Genomic DNA, 21,867 nt, shown 5'->3' with positions numbered 1-21,867 from the left:
TTTTGCGTACTTGGTGCTCTTCTTATGCTTCGTTGATGAGCTTCTTCATATATCTGTCTATGAATTTTCTGGATGGGTGTTGTCGTCCTTCGTTGAATATAAGTCGTTTGCAGACCAATTTATAACCGTTTCTTGGTCATTGTAGTTGAACATAGAAGTCTCAGGCTGTTAGGAGAATGCATTCTCAAAAGGTTTGTGTGTTTTCATAGACTTTTCGAAACAGTTGTTAGATATTGTAGTTCTGGCATAGTTTCTCTTGGCAGCAGACAAGAATACATGTGATGTTTGGTTACTGGTAAGAAGTAAACCAGAAAAAGACAGGAAACACAACACAATTATAGGATCACACAAATATGAATTTAGGTTTGAGTTGTACAGGAAAAGTAGATATGACTAAAGCGGTGTTTCTGCTTATCATTTGGTTTTTTTTAGAAAATACCAAGCATTTATGTTTATCTTAGTTGTAGGAATTTATGAAAGAAGTAATGGCCCTCTATTCTGGTGGTTGAAAAAGTAATTAGCTTGTTTTTGTATATATGCAGTAGTTGATGAAAAACACTTTCTTTCTCTCAACAATATTGGTGGAGGCTACAAAAGCGCTCTACTTTCACAATTTCATTTATCAGCCATTTTATGAGTGCATGTCATGAATGATTTGGGCAAGTAGAATGTGCAGTCGCGTGTTTGGCAATTATTAATTCCGTCCACAAAAACTAGTCTTACAAGGGAATGATATGAGTTTTAATAAAAAATAGTTAAGTGTATTGCGAGTGGAGAAGAGATTTTTCTTGAAAATTAGTGTTAATAATGATAATTAATGTATTGTGAGTAGAGCAAGGGCCAATCATGTGATAGAAAGTCTTAAAAATGAAAATGGATTAATTTTGTGGACGTTTCAAAATGATAAAAATGAACTACTTCTTTCATCCCAGTTTTTAGTATCCAATTGAGAGTGACAAGAGTTTTAATAAAGTAGTTGGGTGTATTGTGATTGGAATAAGGATTCAACATTTTATGTGAGTGTTAAAATAATTAAAGTTGAGTAAGGATTTCACCTACTTTTATTAAAAATAAAAATGGACATAAAAATGCAAGGCATCTAAAAATGGAAACATGGATATTAAAAGTTGAGATAGATAATTTTTTTTTATGGACTGAGAGAGTAAATCAGAGCGACCGTAATTTATTTTAAGACGCAATTTATGCTACAAGTTTAATTCCCTATCCTTTATGGCAGCGATCAGTTAAAGTCATGCAAGAGTTAGTTAATGCGTTTAGAGCATCCACACCCATCAAATTAAAATTGCATTAATTTAAATTATATAAAATAAAAATTACATAAATTATGATCCTAGAGTTCCGAAACGTGCTCGTCAAATCATGTTGGAGCTAGGCATGTATCTGCCTATCTCGAAAAATTGCATCTCTTTGCACGTATTCCTCGAAGCTAGGCGGGGTTGTTCGAATACTCTCCGTCGAGTCACTACTAGATGTCCCGTGTCCTGCGTCGTCATCTCAATGGGTAGCTCATTCACCTTTGTTCTCCACAATCATGTTGTGGAGAATAATACAAGCCATCATGATGTCTTTGAGATGGTCAATGTACCAATTTCGGGCCGGACTTCGAATGATTCCCCATCGAGCTTGAAGCACTCCAAAGGCACGTTCGACATCTTTTCGTGCCGATTCTTGCATCTTCTTGAACCTTGCCTATTTCGGATTGGTCGTCACCAGTGGGCTCACGAACGTTGGCCACTCAAGATAGATGTCATCGCACAAGTAGTAGCCCATCTGGTAGTAGTGCTGGTTGACCTCAAAGATCATCGACGATGACGTTCCTCCCAAGACGTTGGTGAACAGAGGCAATTGGTTCAGAATGTTGATTTCGTTGTTCGAGTCGGCGACACCAAAGAAGACATGTCAAATCCACAAATCGTGGGATGCAACGACCTCCAAGATCAAGATGGCTCTCCTTGATCACTGCGTGTAAATGCGCCATGACACACCTTTGGGCAATTCTTCCATGCCCAATGCATACAATCAAGATTCCCGAGTATTCCGGGAAATCCATGTCGCGCCTCGTGCATCTAAATCAATCGTTGGACATCCGCCGCTGTAGGACGTCGAAGATACTCGGCACCTTATGCCGGGATGATAACTTTGCAAAATTTCTTCAGGCATAGACGCTTCGTCGTGTCAGCGATTTTCAGATACACCTTGCACAACATTAACGATGCGCAAGAATAGCTCATTCTGCATCCAAAAACGTCGTCGAAAAAATGTTGGCCCGTACGTCGGATTGTCGTTGAAGTAATCTTGCATAAGACGTAGATGAGCAACCTCACGATCACGGTAAACGAATCTTCTATTGATAATAACAAGTCGTTGGGGTTGTGGTTGGGCGACAAATTAGGCAACCGATTTTTGTGATTTGACGATGATTTCCATGATTTCTTGCGTCTCTCTCTCGGACGAAGACGAAGAATCATCGAACCACTCAACCATTTTTTGGTGAAGATGAAAGAAATGAAGAACAGATAGAGAGAAAGAGTGAATGAGGTGAATGAAATGGGAGGTTTATATAGGAAGAAAAATGAAATTAAAAAAAAAATGATAACAAAGCCGTTGAAAAAAGGAAGAAAAGAAAAGAAAAAATCGGTAGGTGTGTGCATTGCACGCTCCATTTCACAACACGTTCGAGCCTTACTCATATTTTCGAGTAATACTCGAGTAAGCTAGCTCCCACATCGGCTTACTTGTCGCCAACATTACTCGAGTAAGGGGAAACAAGTAGCATGATGTGGATGCTTTTATGCCACATAAAAATTGACTATGACATCCAAAACGCAATACAATTATCTCCTTTTGGATTAGAGGTTCCTTTAAAAGAAAAAATACTACCTCTTTTTGAATGATAATGCAAGTTAATCAAGTGTTTGGTTTGTATAATTGGGCCCGTGATGAATAACTAGACCCACACTCTAATAATATAATACGCAGTATGAGATAAAGTGTGATATGTTTGTCATAGATGTCTTTTACTATATATATCATATTAATATCATGTTTGGTAAAATGCATTAAAATCTCTGTAAAATATAATATATTGTTTGGTATGATGTATTAAGATAATATAAAGTTAATACTAATTATAATTAAAATTTGTATTATGTATACCACCTACGGAGGTGGTATACAGAATCTCTTAAATCATTATTATATTTTTGGACTTTTAATTTATAAAGGGTCATGTGTTTCGTATTACTTCTTACCACATAATATATTATAAGTATATTATACATCTTAACCACACGAGATTATTTATCACCATAAAATTAAATGAATTATTTAATTACTCTTGAGTTCTATCAATCTTACAATATATCTCATCCACATCAATCTCAAGTGAATTATTTAATCACTTTACAATTCTACTCATCTTATCTATTTCATTCGTATCAATCTTATTAAACATATCTCCCCAAAAGAGTTTTTTTACGGTCAACTATTTACTTTTTTTTTTTTTTTTTAATCTAACAAAAACTCAATAGTCCATAAAATAGGGATTGCGGAACAAAGAAGAATAAAGAGAAAAAACAAAAAGAAAAAGGAAAAAAGACGATTCACAAAATAGCAGCAAGCAACGACGCCGTATTAAAGTCTAGCCCTTTTTACAATTTCGCCTGCCTCTGTTTTCTGATTGTAGCGTTACATGCACACTCAAAACTCTTCTCTCCCTCTCTTCTCTCTGCAATTTCATACAATTCTTTCAATTTCTTCATGTAAATTCTGATTGTTTTGCTCAATAGATTCTAGATCTCATAGTTTTTTTGGCGCACAAATGGCATCAGTTTCCTCGAGTCCTCGAACTGTAGAGGAGATCTTCAAAGATTACAGTGCTCGTCGCGCCGGAATCGTTCGTGCTTTAACTAATGGTACTACTCTACTTCGCAATTAGGTTTTGTGCAAAAGACCGAATTTTTCGAGAATTTTTTCATTCAACTACAAACGAACGAGTGTGATATCTTTTGTGTTTTCTTTTTCTTTTTCCAGATGTGGATGAATTTTACGGGCTCTGCGATCCAGGTAATTTGCTCCGACTTCATTTATAGCTTTGAGTTTTGAGTTTCGGTTTTGTTGTATTAAAGCTGGGTGTTTTTCACTTGTTTCTAATTTTGTAATTTGATTAATGGAATATTGGCATTCGAGGAATTCGTGATATTGCTGTTTGTTTTTATCAAGATAGGTTTTTACTTGATTGCAGGGTTAGTTCGCTCCGTTATTGGGTAATTAGGTGTCAGTAGATAGCAAGTAGTTGATTTTGTCTCTGCTTCTGAATTTTCTTTTCAAAAGGCGTTAATTAGGTATGTCGTTGTTGTTGCTATGTTTTGACGATTGTTGCAGGGTTTAAGCTTAATTCGAGTTTTTGTTTTCGGCCAACATGGTAAATTTTATCTTGATGGTTAAAGAGAAATCAGTTTCTCGCCGTTTAACTATGAGACCTGATTACTTAGCTTCTTGTTGCTGCCATATACTACTTGTAGAAAATAACTTTTACAATGTATTATTGCCTTCTTGTTGATGAAGAACCTTTTAAGAAACGCAATGTAGTTGCACTATGAAATTGCTATGCCATCTTATGCCATTCAACTTCTTCTTTATTGTTTTGTTGCGCTAGTTGTTCATGTTGGTTTCTCGATTTTACTTATTAGAGAAGGAGAATTTGTGTCTGTATGGACACCCAAATGAAACTTGGGAAGTAAATCTCCCGGCTGAGGAAGTTCCACCGGAGCTCCCTGAACCTGCCCTTGGGATCAACTTCGCTAGAGATGGGATGAACCGAAGAGATTGGCTTTCTTTAATTGCTGTGCACAGTGATGGTTGGTTGCTCTCTGTCGCTTTTTACCAAGGGGCTAGGCTGAATCGCAATGAGAGGTAGAAATCACACTTTTATTCTTCAAAACCGCATCTGGTAGCTTCGTCTTGTTTCCCTAGATGCTGTATAATTTAGGGACTGCTAGAATAACTTGCTCCCCTCCTCCCACTAGAGGGAACCAACAGTTACGTATACTGTATTTTGAGGAAACTTTTCTGATTGAGCGGCATATGTTATCTGGACTCGCAGGAAGCGCCTCTTCAGCATGATCAATGAATTGCCAACAGCTTATGACGTGGTAACAGAAAAAAAGCCTGTAAAAGACAAGCCCAATGCAGATAGTGGAAGCAAATCTCGTGTTAGCACAAAGGTATGACAACTTTGAATTTAAAATGACTGTTAGTAATGTTTGAAATATATCCATGATATTTCCACAAAAAGAAGTAGCGATATTGTCAACCTTGCTTGGTACAAATGTATTTTCCTTGTTTTTTTCTTTTCCATCCTCCGATTGTTGGGCGAGGACAGTGTTTTGTGGTACATGATATACTCATAATTTTAGTATAAAGATCAACTGTGACTGTAGATATCTTCTCAAGGAAGTGGTTGATTTTCCTTTCACTTGATCTCATTGGTGATTATGCTTGTAGCTGAAATATTTTCTCAATTTGCAGAGAACTATTGATGGTCAAGTGAAAAGCAACCCAAAGCTGGCTGAGGAAAGTTTTGAAGAAGAGGAAGACGAACATAGTGAAACATTGTGTGGAAGCTGTGGTGGAAACTACAGTGCGGATGAGTTCTGGATTGGCTGTGACATCTGCGAGCGATGGTTCCATGGGAAATGCGTGAAGATAACTCCTGCTAAAGCTGACAACATCAAGCAATACAAATGCCCTTCCTGCTTGAAGCGTGGCAGGCAGTAGTTGTTATTGGATCAAACTGAAGATTGATAGTTCACTCAGTGCCTGACAGAGTAGTTTAGCAATATGTGTTTCGACTATTCCAAGACGACAACATTTTATTCTGAACGGGATAAAAGCCCATCTCGTTGCATACTAGGTGGTCGTCTATCTCAATGTTACAGCTTTTATATAGGAGTCTTTATATTTCTTTCTCATGCTACAGTATCCTATGGATTCGATACCTTGTTCGTGATGTATCATTAATTTAAAGAGGTTTGGGTTTTATTTATTTGCCGTCTCTTTCCACATGGAAGTATTTCTTTACTATTACACTCATGTGATACTCTTGATGTTCATCCATCGTCTTTATATGCATAACTGTTTTTCTTTTTTTATTGGATGAACAGAAATTTTAAAGAGTATTAGTTTGATCACTCATAGCAGACGGAAGGCGCAGATTGCTAATTGTTGTCCTCTGTCCCATTGCCTGCACACTCATGTTGGTCCGGTTTATGGCGGATTCAAACTCAAGGTCATTAAGATTACGTGACGGTGGACTCAAACTCAAAATCATTGATCTAGAAAATTAATCAATATGCATAATTGTTACTCTTGATGTTCATGTCAAACTCAAGATCATTGACCTAAGAAATTAATCAATATGCATAATTGTTACTCTTGATGTTCAAGTCCTTTATCTGCATAATGGATACTGCAAGAAGAAGGGATCTCCTTGTTTTGGCTTCTAGCTATTTTTCTTTGGCGGCTAATTTTGTATTTATTTTTTAAAGGGTTAAATGCATGAAAATACCCGACTTTATTCCAAAATTTGGTTTTTTGACAATCTTTTTAATTGTAGCAAAATTTTATCGACATTTCAATTTATTGCAATGTCCGTCCGGAGTTCCGGCCAAATTAAATCTGAGTTGGCAGCCGAAATGCCAACGTGGCATCAAAAATGCCAAATCACACCCACACACCCCTCCCACGTCACTCTTCCCCCTCCCACGTCACTCTTCTCTCTTCTCCCCGTCGGCTCTCCCCCTTTCTCCACCTTCGTCGGACGCCTCCCCTTCCCCCATTCCCCTCCGCCGCCACTTCCTCCGACCCCCTCTTCTGGAAACTCGCTGGAGAGACAGACGTCGAACGGCCACCCCCCCTCTCCCTCGCTAATCCTCTCTCTCTCTCTTCAAACATAGCCGCACACAAAAGCCATTAAAGAATGGAAGATCTGCATCTGAAAACACACAATTAATATATATGTCAATACATTGAAATTTTTCCGTCGAGTTGTTTGGTGGCGCACATATTCTCTCCAGAGCTTCACACCCCCTGCCGCACGCTCCAACCAAGTGATCGCTGAAGAATCTGAAGGGAGACGAGGAGAGATTTAGGGTTTGGAGCTTCAGCCCGAGGCAATTTTCGGGGTCGAAGAGATCAATTCGTTGAGATTTGAAGTGAATTCTCTTCAACGTGAGGTTGACTGCGATGGGCAGATCGAGCAAGGGAGGAACAGGGCGGAGGAAGTGGCGGTGGTGGGGGATGGGGGAAGGGGATCTGTTCTTGAAGGTCAGGGAGAGGAGCAAGGAAAGAAGCCACTACCTGTTTCTTTCTCAGAAGAACGGCGACCGCGCGCTAATTCTTCAGCGGCGACAACGGCCATTTGAGAAAAGGAGAGAGCGGGAGAGACGATGGAAGGGAATTGTTGTCGGCGATTTCAGAGCCGCTGAAATTTAGGGGTCGTGGGAGAGGGGAGGGAGAAGAGTGATGTGGGATGGGTGTGTGTGGATCTGATTTGGCATTTTTTATGCCACGTTGGCATTCCGGCTCCCAACTCAGATTTAATTTGGCCGGAAAATTACTCTGTACGGACATTGCAATAAATTGAAATGTCGATGAAATTTTTGCTACAATTAAAAAGATTGTCAAAAAGCCAGATTTTGGAATAAAGTCGGGTATTTTCATGCAATTAACCCTTTTTTAAATAAAGCGTATCTCCAAATGTTTATTGTACATATTGTGGGGTAAAATATAAAGTAATTTATATTAGATCTTCAACAATTAACTCTATAATTTAGTTTAGTATTGAACTGAATTTGTATTTAATTACATTATACTCCATCCGTCCACGAAATGAGTATCCGTATTTCCTTTTTAGTCTGTCCACTAAATGAGTATCCATTTTCTTTTTTGGTGAATGTACCCCGCACAACTCACTCACAATAAAAAGTGAACCTCTTATTCCTCTTACACACACTTAATCAATTTCTTAAAATCCGTGCCACCCCCAAATAGGTACTCATTTCGTGGACGGAAGGAGTATATTAAAATACATTTGGGTGAGTTTATTTTGAGGTATAAAGAAGGAATTAACAATATTTATCACATTATACCTCGTTTGCTTTGACATAATAAAAGTTCGAGCATATATACCATATAAAATTCTGACAACACCTTTTCCCTTAGGTAACATACAGTTTTATGCCTAGGGGAGGATGTTATAATTTTATAGTATCACCTTTTATCTCATTAGTTAAAAGACTTCTATAATATAAAGAGTAGGACATGGTGGAGTATGATTGTCACAGCCCAAAACCGTTTACTTCCTTTACAAATTTTATTTGGAAATTATTATAGTTTCGAGTGATTAATATATATATCTATGAGTCGAGTTTATGAATTTAGTCTAGTTGCGCCCCTAGTTAGATGTGACTTTGAACTATAAAATGTACCTATAGAAATAGAAATTTATTTTCCCAAATATTCTTTTAATATGAATTTGGGCCTCAATAAATTATAGCTTATTTATATTGGACCAGATTTATGATGTTGGGCCGAATATATTTATGTAACTTTGCATAATTTTAAAACATTAGCTATTATATTAAATATAAATTTTTATTTTAATTCTGTTAGAGATTTAACTAAGTTTGCTTCAAGTTTAATTTTGTGGACTTCAAATTCCCACGTATTAACCGTAGCACCCAAGCATCAAACAGCCGCCTTACTTATTTTTTTTATCCACATCCATCTTCACACCGCCATTGTTTTTGTATCATATTTATTCATCTTATTCCTAGCTCTGTAACTTACAAATCATAATTTTTACACAGCAAGCAGATTACTCTTTCCGGTAACTTCATTTCCTGCTCTTTCACAGTATGATAAGTTCTTTTCCTGATTTTTAATTCAGCAAAATCCAAGTTATTCTCTTGTCTTGCAAAAACGCAGCAGCCAAAACTCCCACAAAAGAAATTCTTGTTTTATTTCCAAACTTGCATACATATCATTGAAACTATTTTCTGTAAATTCCATAAGGAAATCAAATAGAACAGAGATATTACTAATTACACAGAAAAGGAAAAATAGGAGAAGAAACTGGAGGTGGGAGTTCGTGGCATAGAATAGGGACAGAGAAGAGGGGAGTCGGCGCCGTGCGCTGCATGCGCCACGGCGGCCGGCGGAGAGAGGCAGGGGCGGCGGCGCTATGGACTCGGCTGCTGCGGTGCATTTCTGATCGGGAGGAGGGAGAAGGCGTCTGGGCAGCGCCGCTGTCAACGCAAGGGCGGCGATGGTGGTGCTGCTATCGGCCAGGAGAGAGAAGGAAGGTGAGGGCGACGCCGGGAAGGAAATGGTGGCGGCGAGGGTCGCTGGAAAAGGGGGTGCGGCCGCGGCTGGGCGCGGCGAGGGGTAGAAGGTAGGCAACAGCCGAGGGAGGAGGGAGAGAGGTCGATGGGGAGCTAGAGATGAGGAAGAGGGAGAGAGGTTGAGGAGAGGACAAGGGGAGGCAGAGCCGCCGGCCTCCGGCGACGGCGCTGCCGTCCGGTGGCGGCGGCAGGAAGGGGGCCGAGGGAGAGAGAAAAGGGAAGTGGGGGCTGCGTGAGTTTTGTGAGCAATTAGGGTGTGGATGTGTGTAAATTAGGGGAGTTGGAAGAGTGGACTTGGGCTTGGGCCTAGGATAGTTTGTTTTTAAATGGGCTCAGATTTATGAAATGATTGGGCTATAATTTGATTAATTATTGCACTAATTTATTTTATCAAAAGGCTTGCATTTGCATATTATTTTACAAAGAATGTCATATTTGGACTTCATATTTTAATTTTCATTATTAAGTTGGACTTGATTTTATTAAATCCCAACTCAAATTTTTAATAAGAGCCTGCATTTTATTATTTGATTCATTAGACCAACTATTTCCAAATTATTTTATGATAATAAATTCTTAAGATTTAAACTACTATTATTATTATTTTAAAGTTCAATTAGGCCCTTATATTTTATTATTTGAATTTATCTGACTAGGTGCGGCGCGACTAGGACGTATATTTTGATTGAATTACTCATAATTAGCTTTCAAGTTGAAGTTCAAAATTCAGGTGTGGGATTTATTTCAGTACATGCCGTGGTTAATTTTTGTCCATTTTAATATCATGTGTTTACCATATGTGAGTTGCATTAAATTATATCGCTAGGGGCCCGCTCAATGGGTCCAGGACTTCACAGTCCTTGGTATGCCACAATGCGATTTCATGTTAAAGTTATGGTTGCAACCAGTCGCCAGGGCCCGGCTCAATCGGTCCAGGACGGAAAGGTCCTTGGTATGCCACCGTGCGACTTTCAGTTACGAATGTATTGATCATATGTGATTCTCATTTTATTAACGTGGACAATGATTGCATGTTCCCACACTGAGTGTACCCTGTATGCTCATCCCATATTTAACATTTTCAGGTTTTAAAGACCGGAGGCGCGTGGAAGGTCGAATGGCGAATCAAATATTTTGAATTTAGCATTACTTAAAAATGTTATTTTGAGTAAAGTATGTTTAAATAAAAATTTACTTCCTGATTTTCTCTTTAAATATTTATTTATAGTCATGATTTTTCCGCGTGCGTTTTCATTTAAAATTAAATTGGATTTGGGTGTCACAAGGTGGTATCACCAAAGTTCCTAAGTCTTTGTGGTATAAAGCTTTTAAAACGGCTGTATATATATTGAACTAAGTTCCAACAAAGGCAGTTTCAAAGACACCTTTTGAATTATTTAAAGGCTGAAAATTAAGTATGAAATATGTGCACATTTGGGGATGTACGTCTGAAGTAAGGGTTTATAATCCTCAAGAAAAGTTGGATCCAAGGACCTGGTATTTCGTTGGATATGTTGAAAGTTCTAAAGAATACAAATTTTATTGTTATTTCATAAACACTAGATTTGTGGAATCAAGAAATGCAAATTTCTTGAGAATGACTCGATTCATAGAAGCGATCTATCTTTGGACATTAGTCTCGAGAAAGATCATTCAGACCATTTACATTCTATTTTAAGTCATGGGTAGATCATTCGAGGTTATTGCACTGACCTAACACATCGTGCAAGAATCATGTGCACAAATTATTAGTAGTGTGATGGGCAGATCTCCATCGTGTGCTAACATAGCATAGCAGAAGAATTTTCTGAGTAACAACCCAAAATCCACCAAGTATTAGATGATCTTCCGGAGACTTAGAACTCGAGGTCAAACATAGATCTAATAGTGACTAGAGGTTCAGAATCACAAGAGAAACATAAGTATGCGACATAGCGTTCTCAACCAGCGAAAGAAATGCTTTAGTGAACTTATAAGTGATTTTTTGTTTTAAAACCTTATTGGATTATGTTTGTTGACTCATTTTAATGGCTCAAATTATGTTTGTGATTTTTAATCATGGCTTCTTCTCTGTGTGTATTATAGCTTTGAAGTTGTTCTCTTCCACTATTGTTTCTCAAGTTTTGGTCTATATTTTGTAGGTATTATTTAATTTTAATTGATGGTTCAAATGTTAAATTTGACATTAAATAGTTATAACTAATGAAGATTTAGCAATATGTAATTAAAGTTTAAGTTTAACCATTAATTGAGATTTACAATAACTTTTTTTGAATTAAGTAAATTAAAAAAATAATAAAAGAAGAGGTTGTACGAGATTAAGGACCAAAAAATATAACAATTTATATTTGTTACATTTTATAACAAATTTAAGAGAGGCTAAAAATTGATTGTGTGTATAAATTTGAGAGAGGCTAAAATATGGTTTTAGCAATTTATATAATGAGGGCAATATGATAAAGTTAATAATTTATCCACTCATTTTCAACAAAGTAAACAAGTATATAGGATAAGTGTAGTATAATTTATCCACTCATTTCCAACAAAATAAACAAATGATAAAAAGGGAGGAAAAAAAAATAATATTTTCTCATATTTTCTTATCCATCATTTTCCTATAAAAATTTTACAATCAAAGTAAACACACCTTAAGAGAACAAATTAGTTGATAAATGACTACTGTGTTGGGAACTTAATTGAAATATCTTAATCATTGTTTTGATGATACCAAAATCCATAGGCCTTAACTGTAATAGACTAGAACTGTTTGAACTCAAGTGTTAGAGTTCTTTTCTAGTTTAGTTTGCGGTTCTGAAAACTGAAGACTGAAGGACGAAGGACTGAAGACTGAAGACTGAAGTTACCAACTGAAGTATCAGTTGAAGAATCAGTTCGGAACTGATTACTTAATGCGTGCCACGTGGATTCAGCAGACTGATACTAAAGTCAAGTATCAGTTAGACATTCTTCCTCGGACTGAACCTTCAACGTTCAAAGGAAGCCACGTACTCCAAAAGTACAGCCGCATTAAATGCAGAGATCTCAGGATCATCCTTCTCTGCAGAGGTCATTCCTATTTGGTGGCTACTTTATTAGAGACGTCACATCTCCTGCTCTTCAACATAGCCGTTCTCAGCAAACAAGGAACCTCGAAGATTGAAGCCTTAGCTCGAATTCTAAAAGCTCTCAAACGGAAGAAATCTTGAAGACGTTCTCCGCCAACAGATCTATTCAAGACATCTCCTATAAATAGCGCTCAAGGATCACTTCAATCTTCACCGATTCAACGACATAAGCTGAAACTCTGCCAAAATTGTTTCTCAGCCAAAGCTTAACCCCCCCAAAGCTTGAATCGAAGAAGAGAATACCAAAGCCAAAAATCAGTCACTGCTGATTACATATATTCTCTTAGACCTTAGGCAAACCCTTGTTTACCCAAAGCCTAGGTCAAAACTAACTCCAAAGAACTTGTTCTTTGAAGTTTAGTTGGCAAGATTTCAAACCTCCCTTTGAGATACAGAATCGAGTATTTGAGTAGAAAATGAGTTCAGGAAGGTACGCTGACTCCGTGAGATCCTAGTGCAGGTTTGTGCTAGGAGTGAGAAATCCAGTGCGAGTGAAGTGTTGGTACTGAAGATTGGATCTTCAGTGGATTCAGTTGTGTGCACCCGGCTAAGCACACGAATAGGTTTGCAGTGCACTAATTAAGCACTTGCAGAGTAAAGTTGTTGGTCTGATCAACCGACCGTGGATGTAGGAAGGGTTTTCCGAACCACGTAAAAATCTCTGTGTTATTTACAGCTTTCAGTTTTACATTCTTACTTGTGCTCTTTCAATTGATAAACTGAATACTGATTAAATGCAAAGAGAAACCTACGACTAACAACGTGCTGAACCAAGACTATTACGAAACAAAGTTATTTCCGCTGCGTATGTTATCAGTCTGACTGATCTATCCTCTGATAGTCAAGAAGACTTGTAACATATCTATTTTAGCAAACTCGACTGAAGCCTTAACGTGCATCAGTAAGTTCCAGTGACTTAACTGATAACTCTTTACTGAAGAGTATTTCAGTATCAGTCGTCAATCCTGTTTGGTCAAAACTCCTTTCAGTTAACAGACGTCTAAGTTTGCGTGTAAAGTTTCGCTTTGATCTCTTTCTTGAGATCCCTCTGATTTTGAGGAAAAATAGCCCATAGGTGTATTCTCCCCCCCATACACCTATTCGAGACCCTCCAGATCTAACATACTGTTTATTTAATTTAACTTTTTTTGGCGATTATTCTTTAACTTTTTTTATGCATGATAACTGTTAGGGCATGTTTGTTTGTCAGGAAAGTAATCTGAATTGGGATTGTTATTCCCAGAAAAATGATTCCATGGAAAATGAATCCTAATAGATTCATTATCCAGTGTTTGGAAATATCAAAACTAATTGTTAGGATTCTAGATTGTATCAATAAATAAATATATTTAATTAATATATGTAAGAATTAAAGTGATATTTACCCTTAATTTTCAATAATTCAAAATATAATTTTCGAGGTTTAAAAAATTATTTTCAATAATTCAGAATATAATTGATAGTGTGAAAATAGTTCAGGGTTTAAAGTGATATTTACCCTTAATTTTATAGTAACAACAAAGTACATTATTAAGATTAACTAAATGATTTATAATTCTAAAATTAAATTCATTTTTTTTCTTAGATAATAATAATAATAATAATAATAATAATAATAATAATAATAATAATAATAATAATAATAATAATAATAATAATAATAATAATAATAATAAGTATGATTCACAATTCTAAGAATTAAATTATGATTTCTTAAAATAATTCATGAATTAATTAATTAATTAATTAATTAATAATAATAATAATAATAATAATAATAATAATAATAATAATAATAATAATAATAATAATAAGTATGATTCATAATTCTAAAAATTAAATTATGATTTTCTTAAAATAATAATAATAATAATAATAATAATAATAATTTTAATTTTATAATAAAATAATATTGGATATATATATGTAAGTAAGAATCCTGAGAATGAGGAAAAAGAATACCTAAGAAAAGCTAGGAATAAGAATCCTGGAAAGTTGTACTACTTTCCTTGTTTTCAGGATTCTGATTACTTTCTCTATCTGACAAAAATTTAACCAAACACAGGAATTTAATATTTTGAAATCAGATTACTTTCCCAGGACATAATCCGTGCCAAACAAACATGCCCTTAGGGCTTTCTGATGTTATTTAGCTTCCTAGTGTTCTATTTTGTGAGTATGCCTAATATCAAAATATTTGTGGTTTGGCTAACGTTTTTTGCTATTTTTTTTTATAGAATTATTGTAACACTTTTGTGTTGTTAATGTTTTAGAATTTACAACTAATTCCATGAATCCACAACTGAATCACTAATGCTGGTTGTGAATTTGAGTTTTAACAAACTCAAATTCACAACTAGTTCAATGAATTTACAACGGAATTACTAGTGTTGGTTGTGAATTTGTATTTTAAGACTTGAATTCACAACTAGTAATAGTGTTGGTTGTTAAGTCAAATTTTTAAGTTTGAATTCACAACCAGCACTATTCTTAGTTGTGAAATTTAGCTTTAAAACTCAAATTCACAAATGAATAGCTAGTGTTAGTTGTTAATTCAAGTTTTAAAGCTTGAATCGACAACTAGAATTAGTGTTTGTCGTGAATTCGAGTTTTAAACTTTGAACTCACAACTAAAAATAATGTTAGTCGTGAATTTGAGTTTTAAACCTTGAATTCACAACTAACACTATTTGTAGTTGTGAATTCAAACTTTAAAACTCGAACAACCAACATTAGCTATTCAGTTGTAAATTTGAGTTTTAAAGCTTGAATTCACAACAAAAATTAGTGCTAGTTGTGAATTTAAGTTATAATGCTAGAATTCACAACCAAGAATAGTATTGGTTGTGAATTCGGGTTAAGTGGATAAGTTTTAAGTTTTTCATGTGAATGGTAAAACAGTAAATGTGACCAATTTTTAAGGATTTTTTTTTTAAATCTTAGTGGACAATTTTTATTTTTACTATTTTAAAGTGGCCACTTTTAAAATCCACTCTTTTTTTTTTTCAAAGTTTCTATTTACATTAGAAAGAGATTTTGGAACTTTTAATGGCTTTTTTTATAGATCCGTATCACAGACAAAGTCTCTGGTTATGCAGATTTTATGAAGATCTTGAATGAGATAAAGTACATATCAACATAATATCAAATCAATGACCAAGACATTGACAACACAATTTTTTTAATCTAATGGACATTATCTAGATAATTTTTATTTCAAAGTTTCTATTTGAATTAGAAAGAATTTTTGAAACTTTTAATTGTTTTTTTATAAAATTAGTTTTCACGACATATTTTTTGAAGGGTATCCACAAACTGTTAGTGAGTTGTGTTATTTTCCCAACTTTATAAAGTGAAGTTACCTAGTATAACGTGAAGTGGTACTATAAACTTAATCAAAAGTACTTCAAATGCCATACAAAACAGATTTCTAAAATATAGAAGCAAAATCATTCAATTTAGCTACCCTTCAAAATAGCTCCTGATTCAATTAGGTAACAAATTCGAGCCGCGCTTCGTGATGGAGGCTACGAAAGAACACCAATTCTTCCCTGTTTTTTGCAAGATATCTCCCTGTTGCAACCTTTGCGGGCATTGTTAAGGGAAACACGTTCAACATTTTGAAGACAGATCCAATATCATCATCCTTGACTGGCTCCAAGCTTTTAACAATTTTAAAAAATGTCTCATCAATTTTTCCAACGAGTCTAGAGACTACTTCAATGAAACCATCTTCACTTGTTGACACTGCAACTTTAAGCTTTTTTCTTTCTAAAGTTGAACCACTTCCACTCGCAGAATCACATGTCGTCTTAGCTCCTGCTGGATGAACGTTTGGAAGAGAGTCTTCATTTATCGGCTTGTGTATATCAATGTTGTTAAACTCAACACTATTGTTCACATTCGAAGCATCATTCACATCATTTCCCAACATTTATTTCATAGCTTGAGCAAAATTGACAGAATTCTCACCTATGCCCTATCTTTACCAAAAATTTCAACCCAATCTTCATAAAGTGACCAAGAGTGATCCATCTTGTTCTTTATTGGTGGATAGGCCTTGATACAATTGGATAAATCGATCAGACTTTCAACAAATACTTAGCATATGAAACTTGAGCTTCTACAACTTTTTGCAATAAAAGTGATTTTAAAGATTAATATTACCTTGCACTCTTCATCCCATGATTCTTGTGTGCATTCAAAATTTTTTTGAATAGGGTTCCAGTTTACTCCATTCATATAAGTCCAAATAATAATCCATATTGCCTTTTCCACACTTGAACCATTGATTTTATATGGGGATCCGCATAAATTATAATTCCTGGAATGACAGCCTTCATTTGTCCCTCAAGAAAGGGATGATGTCTAGTTCTGAACCCATTTTTCCCTCACCAGCCCTTGATGATGCTAAACTTTAGTACACCAACTAATGCACTTTGTTCTTCGCGGCTCCAAGACCGTATTGATTTGCCCATATGCATTTGACAATAAGTAATAGATCAAACTCTATCAATTTAGTGGAGATATCTAGATTCAGTTATTTATGTATGGATTCAAATGCTGGGTTTGTTTCTTAAAACCTGCAAGAAATTTTTAAGGGGAGAAGAAAATGTAAGTTTAATGATGAGGAGTAAAATATGCATATGGTAAACCTAACAGCACCGGAGTCGTCAACGTTGGGAACGGAAGTGAGGAAAAGAGCTTGAATAGTATTTCTGGGGGAAAGCATGAAGAGCAGAAGCTTTAGGGCCAATGAGAGAGGATTCGGATGCATAGGTGTCAGGGCTGACGTGGTCAGGGAAGAGGAGAGTGGGCAGAGGGTCAGATCTAGAATGAAGCAGGGAAGAGGCAACACCAGGACTTGGGCAGGGCTGGCATAGTCGGGAGGAAAGATTCAGGGCTGGCACGCGCACAGCTCTGGGAAGAGCTGGGAGCGTAACTGATCAATAACAACTTAGAAGATTCTACCTAACGGTCGGGGTCACTATCAACCATGTAATTACTAATTTACCCCTGTTGTATACGTCTATAAATAGGAGATACGGTCATACATGTAACACACTCTATTAAAAACACTTAATATAATTTCTCTTTCTCCTGCTTTAGCAATTTTGATTTTCTTCTCGATCCCTCGCATACCACAGGTGAATTCCTCTCTTCGCAAGATTAAAGGGTGTAAAATTCGAGTGCATCAATTGGCACCATCTGTGGGGAATCCAGATCGAGTTTAAGACGTGAAGAAATCCATGCATGAACTCTGCTCGCCCGAATTTCTGGGCAAAAGTTATACTCCCTCCGTCCTAAACGAAATGTCCTACTTCTTTTCGGCACGGAGATTAAGAAATGTGTATAAAGTAGATAAAGTGGGTTGGTGGAAATTATTTAAATAATAAGTATAGAGAGAGAGTGTATTGCCAAAAAAGAAAACAAGACATTTCGTTTGGGACAGCCCAAAAAGAAAAACATGACATTTCGTTTGGGACGGAGGGAGTATATCTTTGCTGAGAATTCGGGTTTGATGGGCACATACGTTTTTTTATGGGTGTTTCGGGTGTTTTGATCGTCTCCGTGGTTGGGTGATTGTCGGGGTCCTCCCAATTTTACGTGCATCTTAGATAATTTTATGTTCTACGTGTTTTTCGTGTTTTTATGCTGTTGCTTGCGCTAATTTTTGCTTGAATTCATGTTTCTTGTGGTGTGGGGAGTTTCTTGTTTACAGATTTATGGAATTTTTGGGATTTGGTTTTCTGTCGCTTTATTTGCGGTAGGGATCCGTCAGATCCATCGGATTTCTTGCATGATCTCTGTATCAAGTGGGAATTGGTCCTCTTATGGGAATTCTTCATGGGAATTATGAGTTGCTATCTCTGCGAATAAGAAGACGTATTATCTGGGGGAATTTACCTTATACTCCCTCCGTCCCCAAAATAAGTTCCTCTTTGGGGATGGCACGGGTTTTAAGGAAAAGTGGTAAAGTGTATTGATAGTGGAAAAAAATATTTTATAATTAGTATTGGGAGTGGTGAAAATGTGAAAAAATGTTATAATTAGTATTGAGAGTGGTGAAAAAGTGAAAAGTAAGAATAAATAAAGTATTATTAGTGGTGGGGCAGTTGTCCAAAAATGGAAAGAAAGAAAGAGGAACTTATTTGGGGGACGTCCCAAAAAGGAAAAAGAGGAACTTATTTCATGGACGGAGGGAGTATTATTCTTTTTTGAGATTTTTAACTTTGTTACCACAGGTCATGGAAGACACAAACATCGTCAAAAATCTTATGGGAGATTTCACGGGGGAGGGCAGGGCTCCTGTTCCTAATACAGCTGCTACGGTAACTAATGAGGGAGTCCGCGTTGAGGAATTCGCACCTACTGGCACTCTTAGGCTTATACTTTCAGGGCTGTAAGTGACACTGACTGAACATGGATCTACGACACAAGGAATAGGACTGGTTAATGTCACTATGACTGATAGGGGTGAGCAAAACCGGACCAAAACCGACGGACCGGACCGATCGGTTTTTTCGGTCCGGGTCGGTTTTGGTCCATGTATTGGTCCGGTCCGGTCCTATTTTCTTGGACCGAAAATATTTCGGTTCGGTCCCGGTCCCGGGGAGGCCAAAACCGACGAAAACCGGACCGAACCGAATATATATATATTTTAAATATATAATTAATATTTATATTAATTTCTAATATTTTTATTAATATATTCATATTTTTATTAATTTCTAATTTTTTTATTAATATTTTTATTAATTTATAATGTTTTTATTAATATTTTTATTAATATTATTAATATTTTTATTAATTATTAATATTTTAAAAATGGTTGGTTTTGGACCGAACCGAACCGAGGACCGATGGCGGTTTCGGTCCGGTTTTGGTTCGGTCCTAAGGTTTCAGTTGGTCCGGTTCGGTCCAATTTTTTTTGAAAATTCGGTCCTCGGTTTCGTCGGTCCGGTCCGGACCGACTGCTCACCCCTAATGACTGAACATATGTTGTCTTCTCTAAGTTATGCTTGCATGAGACAGGTGTTGGGAACATCCACACCGCCACTAAACTTGGGACTACCAGCTGTTGAAAGGCTAGGGACTTCAAGGTTGCTGACTCAGACTATCCCAGGAGGACTACCAACTAAAACTCTACCATCCTTGATGAAAATCACTATCGTCGTTCCTCCAAAAGGAGCTGGGGAGCCCAGGGCTGAGAAAGCTGGGAACATGCGCCAGCAGGGACCTTTTTTCCCTGAAGATATGGAGGGTATTGAGAATGTCGAGGACACCTCTAGTCACACTAGACCCGTTACGAAACGTCGACAAAATGGTGCAGTGCTGGATGATCCAGCTCAGTTGCAGGAAAGAATTTCGGCCATGCAGCGACACCTCCAGGAGATGAAGGAAGTGATAGAGGAAAAAGAGAAAGAAAGAAGCAAAGCTTGGTGAAGCTTAACATTTTAACCTAGATCTAAACATGCCGGAAAGAGAAATCGGAGTAACCTGTATTACAATATGAGAACTCGCTTGAAAACTTGCAGATAAATCTTTAGAGTAATTTGTTGCGTGTGTATTACAATGAACTACATGGAGTATTTATAAGACTACATTAGGGCGAAGGGTAAAAGGGTCTATACAGGTCATTCACGCGCTCCACATGCGGTGTACGTGAATGATTCTCTGTCCCCTAACAAACTTTCCTAACTACCTTGCAGCTTTACGTTGAGCACGTGGCCTTTCTAGACTTTCGACGTTGGTTGCTTCCATTCTTTTTCTGCGCTGACTCCGCTGGGACGACCTTTTGTCTGCACTGACTTTATCATGTCTAACCTTTGTCCGTATTGTTTTTAACTGGGGTAGAACTTTGTCTGCGCTGCTATTTATATAAGACGTACTTAGGTCCTTCATATGTGTCGTCCCCTTGACTTATCCACGCGGCTCTTTTAGTCTTCATTTCCAGCAGCGCCGCTTCTTTCCTTAACTATTCTCCGGGTATTGCTTTTAGTGTCGTGATAACTCTTCTAGTCTGCGCCGACTTCCGTCTGCGCCGCTATCTTGCTTTCATATTTGCGCGATGCGACTCCGCTCTTCCAAGCCAGGTGCACCTAGAGTCTAGATCAGTTCCCTACTTGGTCTGCGCAGGTTTAAGTCTGCGCCGCTTGATTCGACGTTTCTGGAATAGGATGGCTGATGAGAGCCTTACTCCTCATCAGCTACTCCCCCCTAGTCTACGAAAAGAGAGTTTCTGAATTTTCGTAGCTGCATTAGACTTCTGGCATATTCCCATAAGCGCGGGATTTTCCTTGTCTGTGACGTTTCCTCATTTAATGCCTGACACCTTCACTGTTCCCCGTACGTGTCTTTTCACAGTCCCTAATTCAATCTAAGCCCTTCATTCCCAACCGTCGTTTTATGATGTGATCTGGGCCCTTCTTTTTGTGGGCCTGTATCAGCCCTAATGATTTCCCTCTCTTCCGCCCTTTTGAATTCTCGTCTCTTATAAATACTTACCATCCTCCTCTTCCTTTCTTCTTCTTCTTTCTCCCTTACGCTCTCTAGTGCTTCATTTTTTCTTTAATCTCTTCTTTCTTGCCGGTCGTCCTCTCCCTCTTTACTGCCCTCTCCGCCGCTAGGTCTAACCAGGTACCCGCTCTTTCCTTCCTATGTTTTTTCGTAGTGTGCGCTTTTTCTCGGTGAGTTTTTATTATTTCCCCTTTCTGCTTCGTACTATCGATCCGTCCAAAGCTTCGCATCACCCATGGCCGGCGTAGGGTTTGAACTTTCCCAATCCACCTTGCCTATTCAATCCTTGAAAGCAATAAGGGATACTCTTCGTATCGATATTGGCGATCCAGATTACAAAATCCGGCTGATCCCACTTCCGATATGCCTGATACTCGCCGGGGCAGTAATCCCGATGTTATTCCGGTCTGGCTACATCAAGTAGATACGGGACTGCGAATCCCTCCCTCTCCCTTTTTGATCGAATTATGTAATCTATATGGCATTCCGTTTTTCCAACTTTCTCCTTCTTCTATTCGTCGGGCCCATTTACTGCACATAGTCTGCGCCGCCAATAATTATCCTTACAGCGCCGCTTTATTCCATAAGACCCACGTTCTAAAACGGACCGGGTCCCATTATAACTTTACTTCCAAGGCGGGGGTTATATGGCCTTCATGAACAAATTGACCTCTCTAGACAAAGATTTTCATGACAAATACTTTTTTGTCCAAACCCGAAATGGCACTTGGCCAGACGTCATCGGCGCCGACGCCCAACTTCAGTGGCATCGCACTAAGCATCTTTTCGCCTCCAAC

At 37.4% G+C, this 21,867-nt stretch overlaps 1 protein-coding gene and 1 long non-coding RNA gene across 2 annotated transcripts; both read left to right on the top strand.

Annotated features, from left to right (window-relative positions):
- Nucleotides 1–3,561: 3,561 nt before the first annotated feature.
- LOC131016550 (PHD finger protein ALFIN-LIKE 2-like) lies at nt 3,562–6,067 on the top strand. The gene is made up of 5 exons (XM_057945272.1): nt 3,562–3,935; nt 4,054–4,086; nt 4,713–4,935; nt 5,126–5,246; nt 5,551–6,067. Exons 1-5 carry the CDS (start codon nt 3,842–3,844, stop codon nt 5,797–5,799), a joined length of 720 nt encoding a protein of 239 aa, XP_057801255.1. The 5' UTR covers nt 3,562–3,841; the 3' UTR covers nt 5,800–6,067.
- A 3,437-nt stretch (nt 6,068–9,504) lies between these two features.
- LOC131016570 (uncharacterized) lies at nt 9,505–10,652 on the top strand. The gene is made up of 2 exons (XR_009099083.1): nt 9,505–10,377; nt 10,511–10,652. It is a non-coding gene; the product is annotated as an uncharacterized LOC131016570 (long non-coding RNA).
- The last annotated feature ends 11,215 nt before the right edge of the window (nt 10,653–21,867 follow it).

The sequence above is a fragment of the Salvia miltiorrhiza genome, chromosome 3, assembly GCF_028751815.1.
Source record: "Salvia miltiorrhiza cultivar Shanhuang (shh) chromosome 3, IMPLAD_Smil_shh, whole genome shotgun sequence".
Taxonomy (NCBI): domain Eukaryota; kingdom Viridiplantae; phylum Streptophyta; class Magnoliopsida; order Lamiales; family Lamiaceae; genus Salvia; species Salvia miltiorrhiza.
Note: the sequence above shows the minus strand (reverse complement) of the source record. Positions and strands in the feature narration are given on the sequence as shown.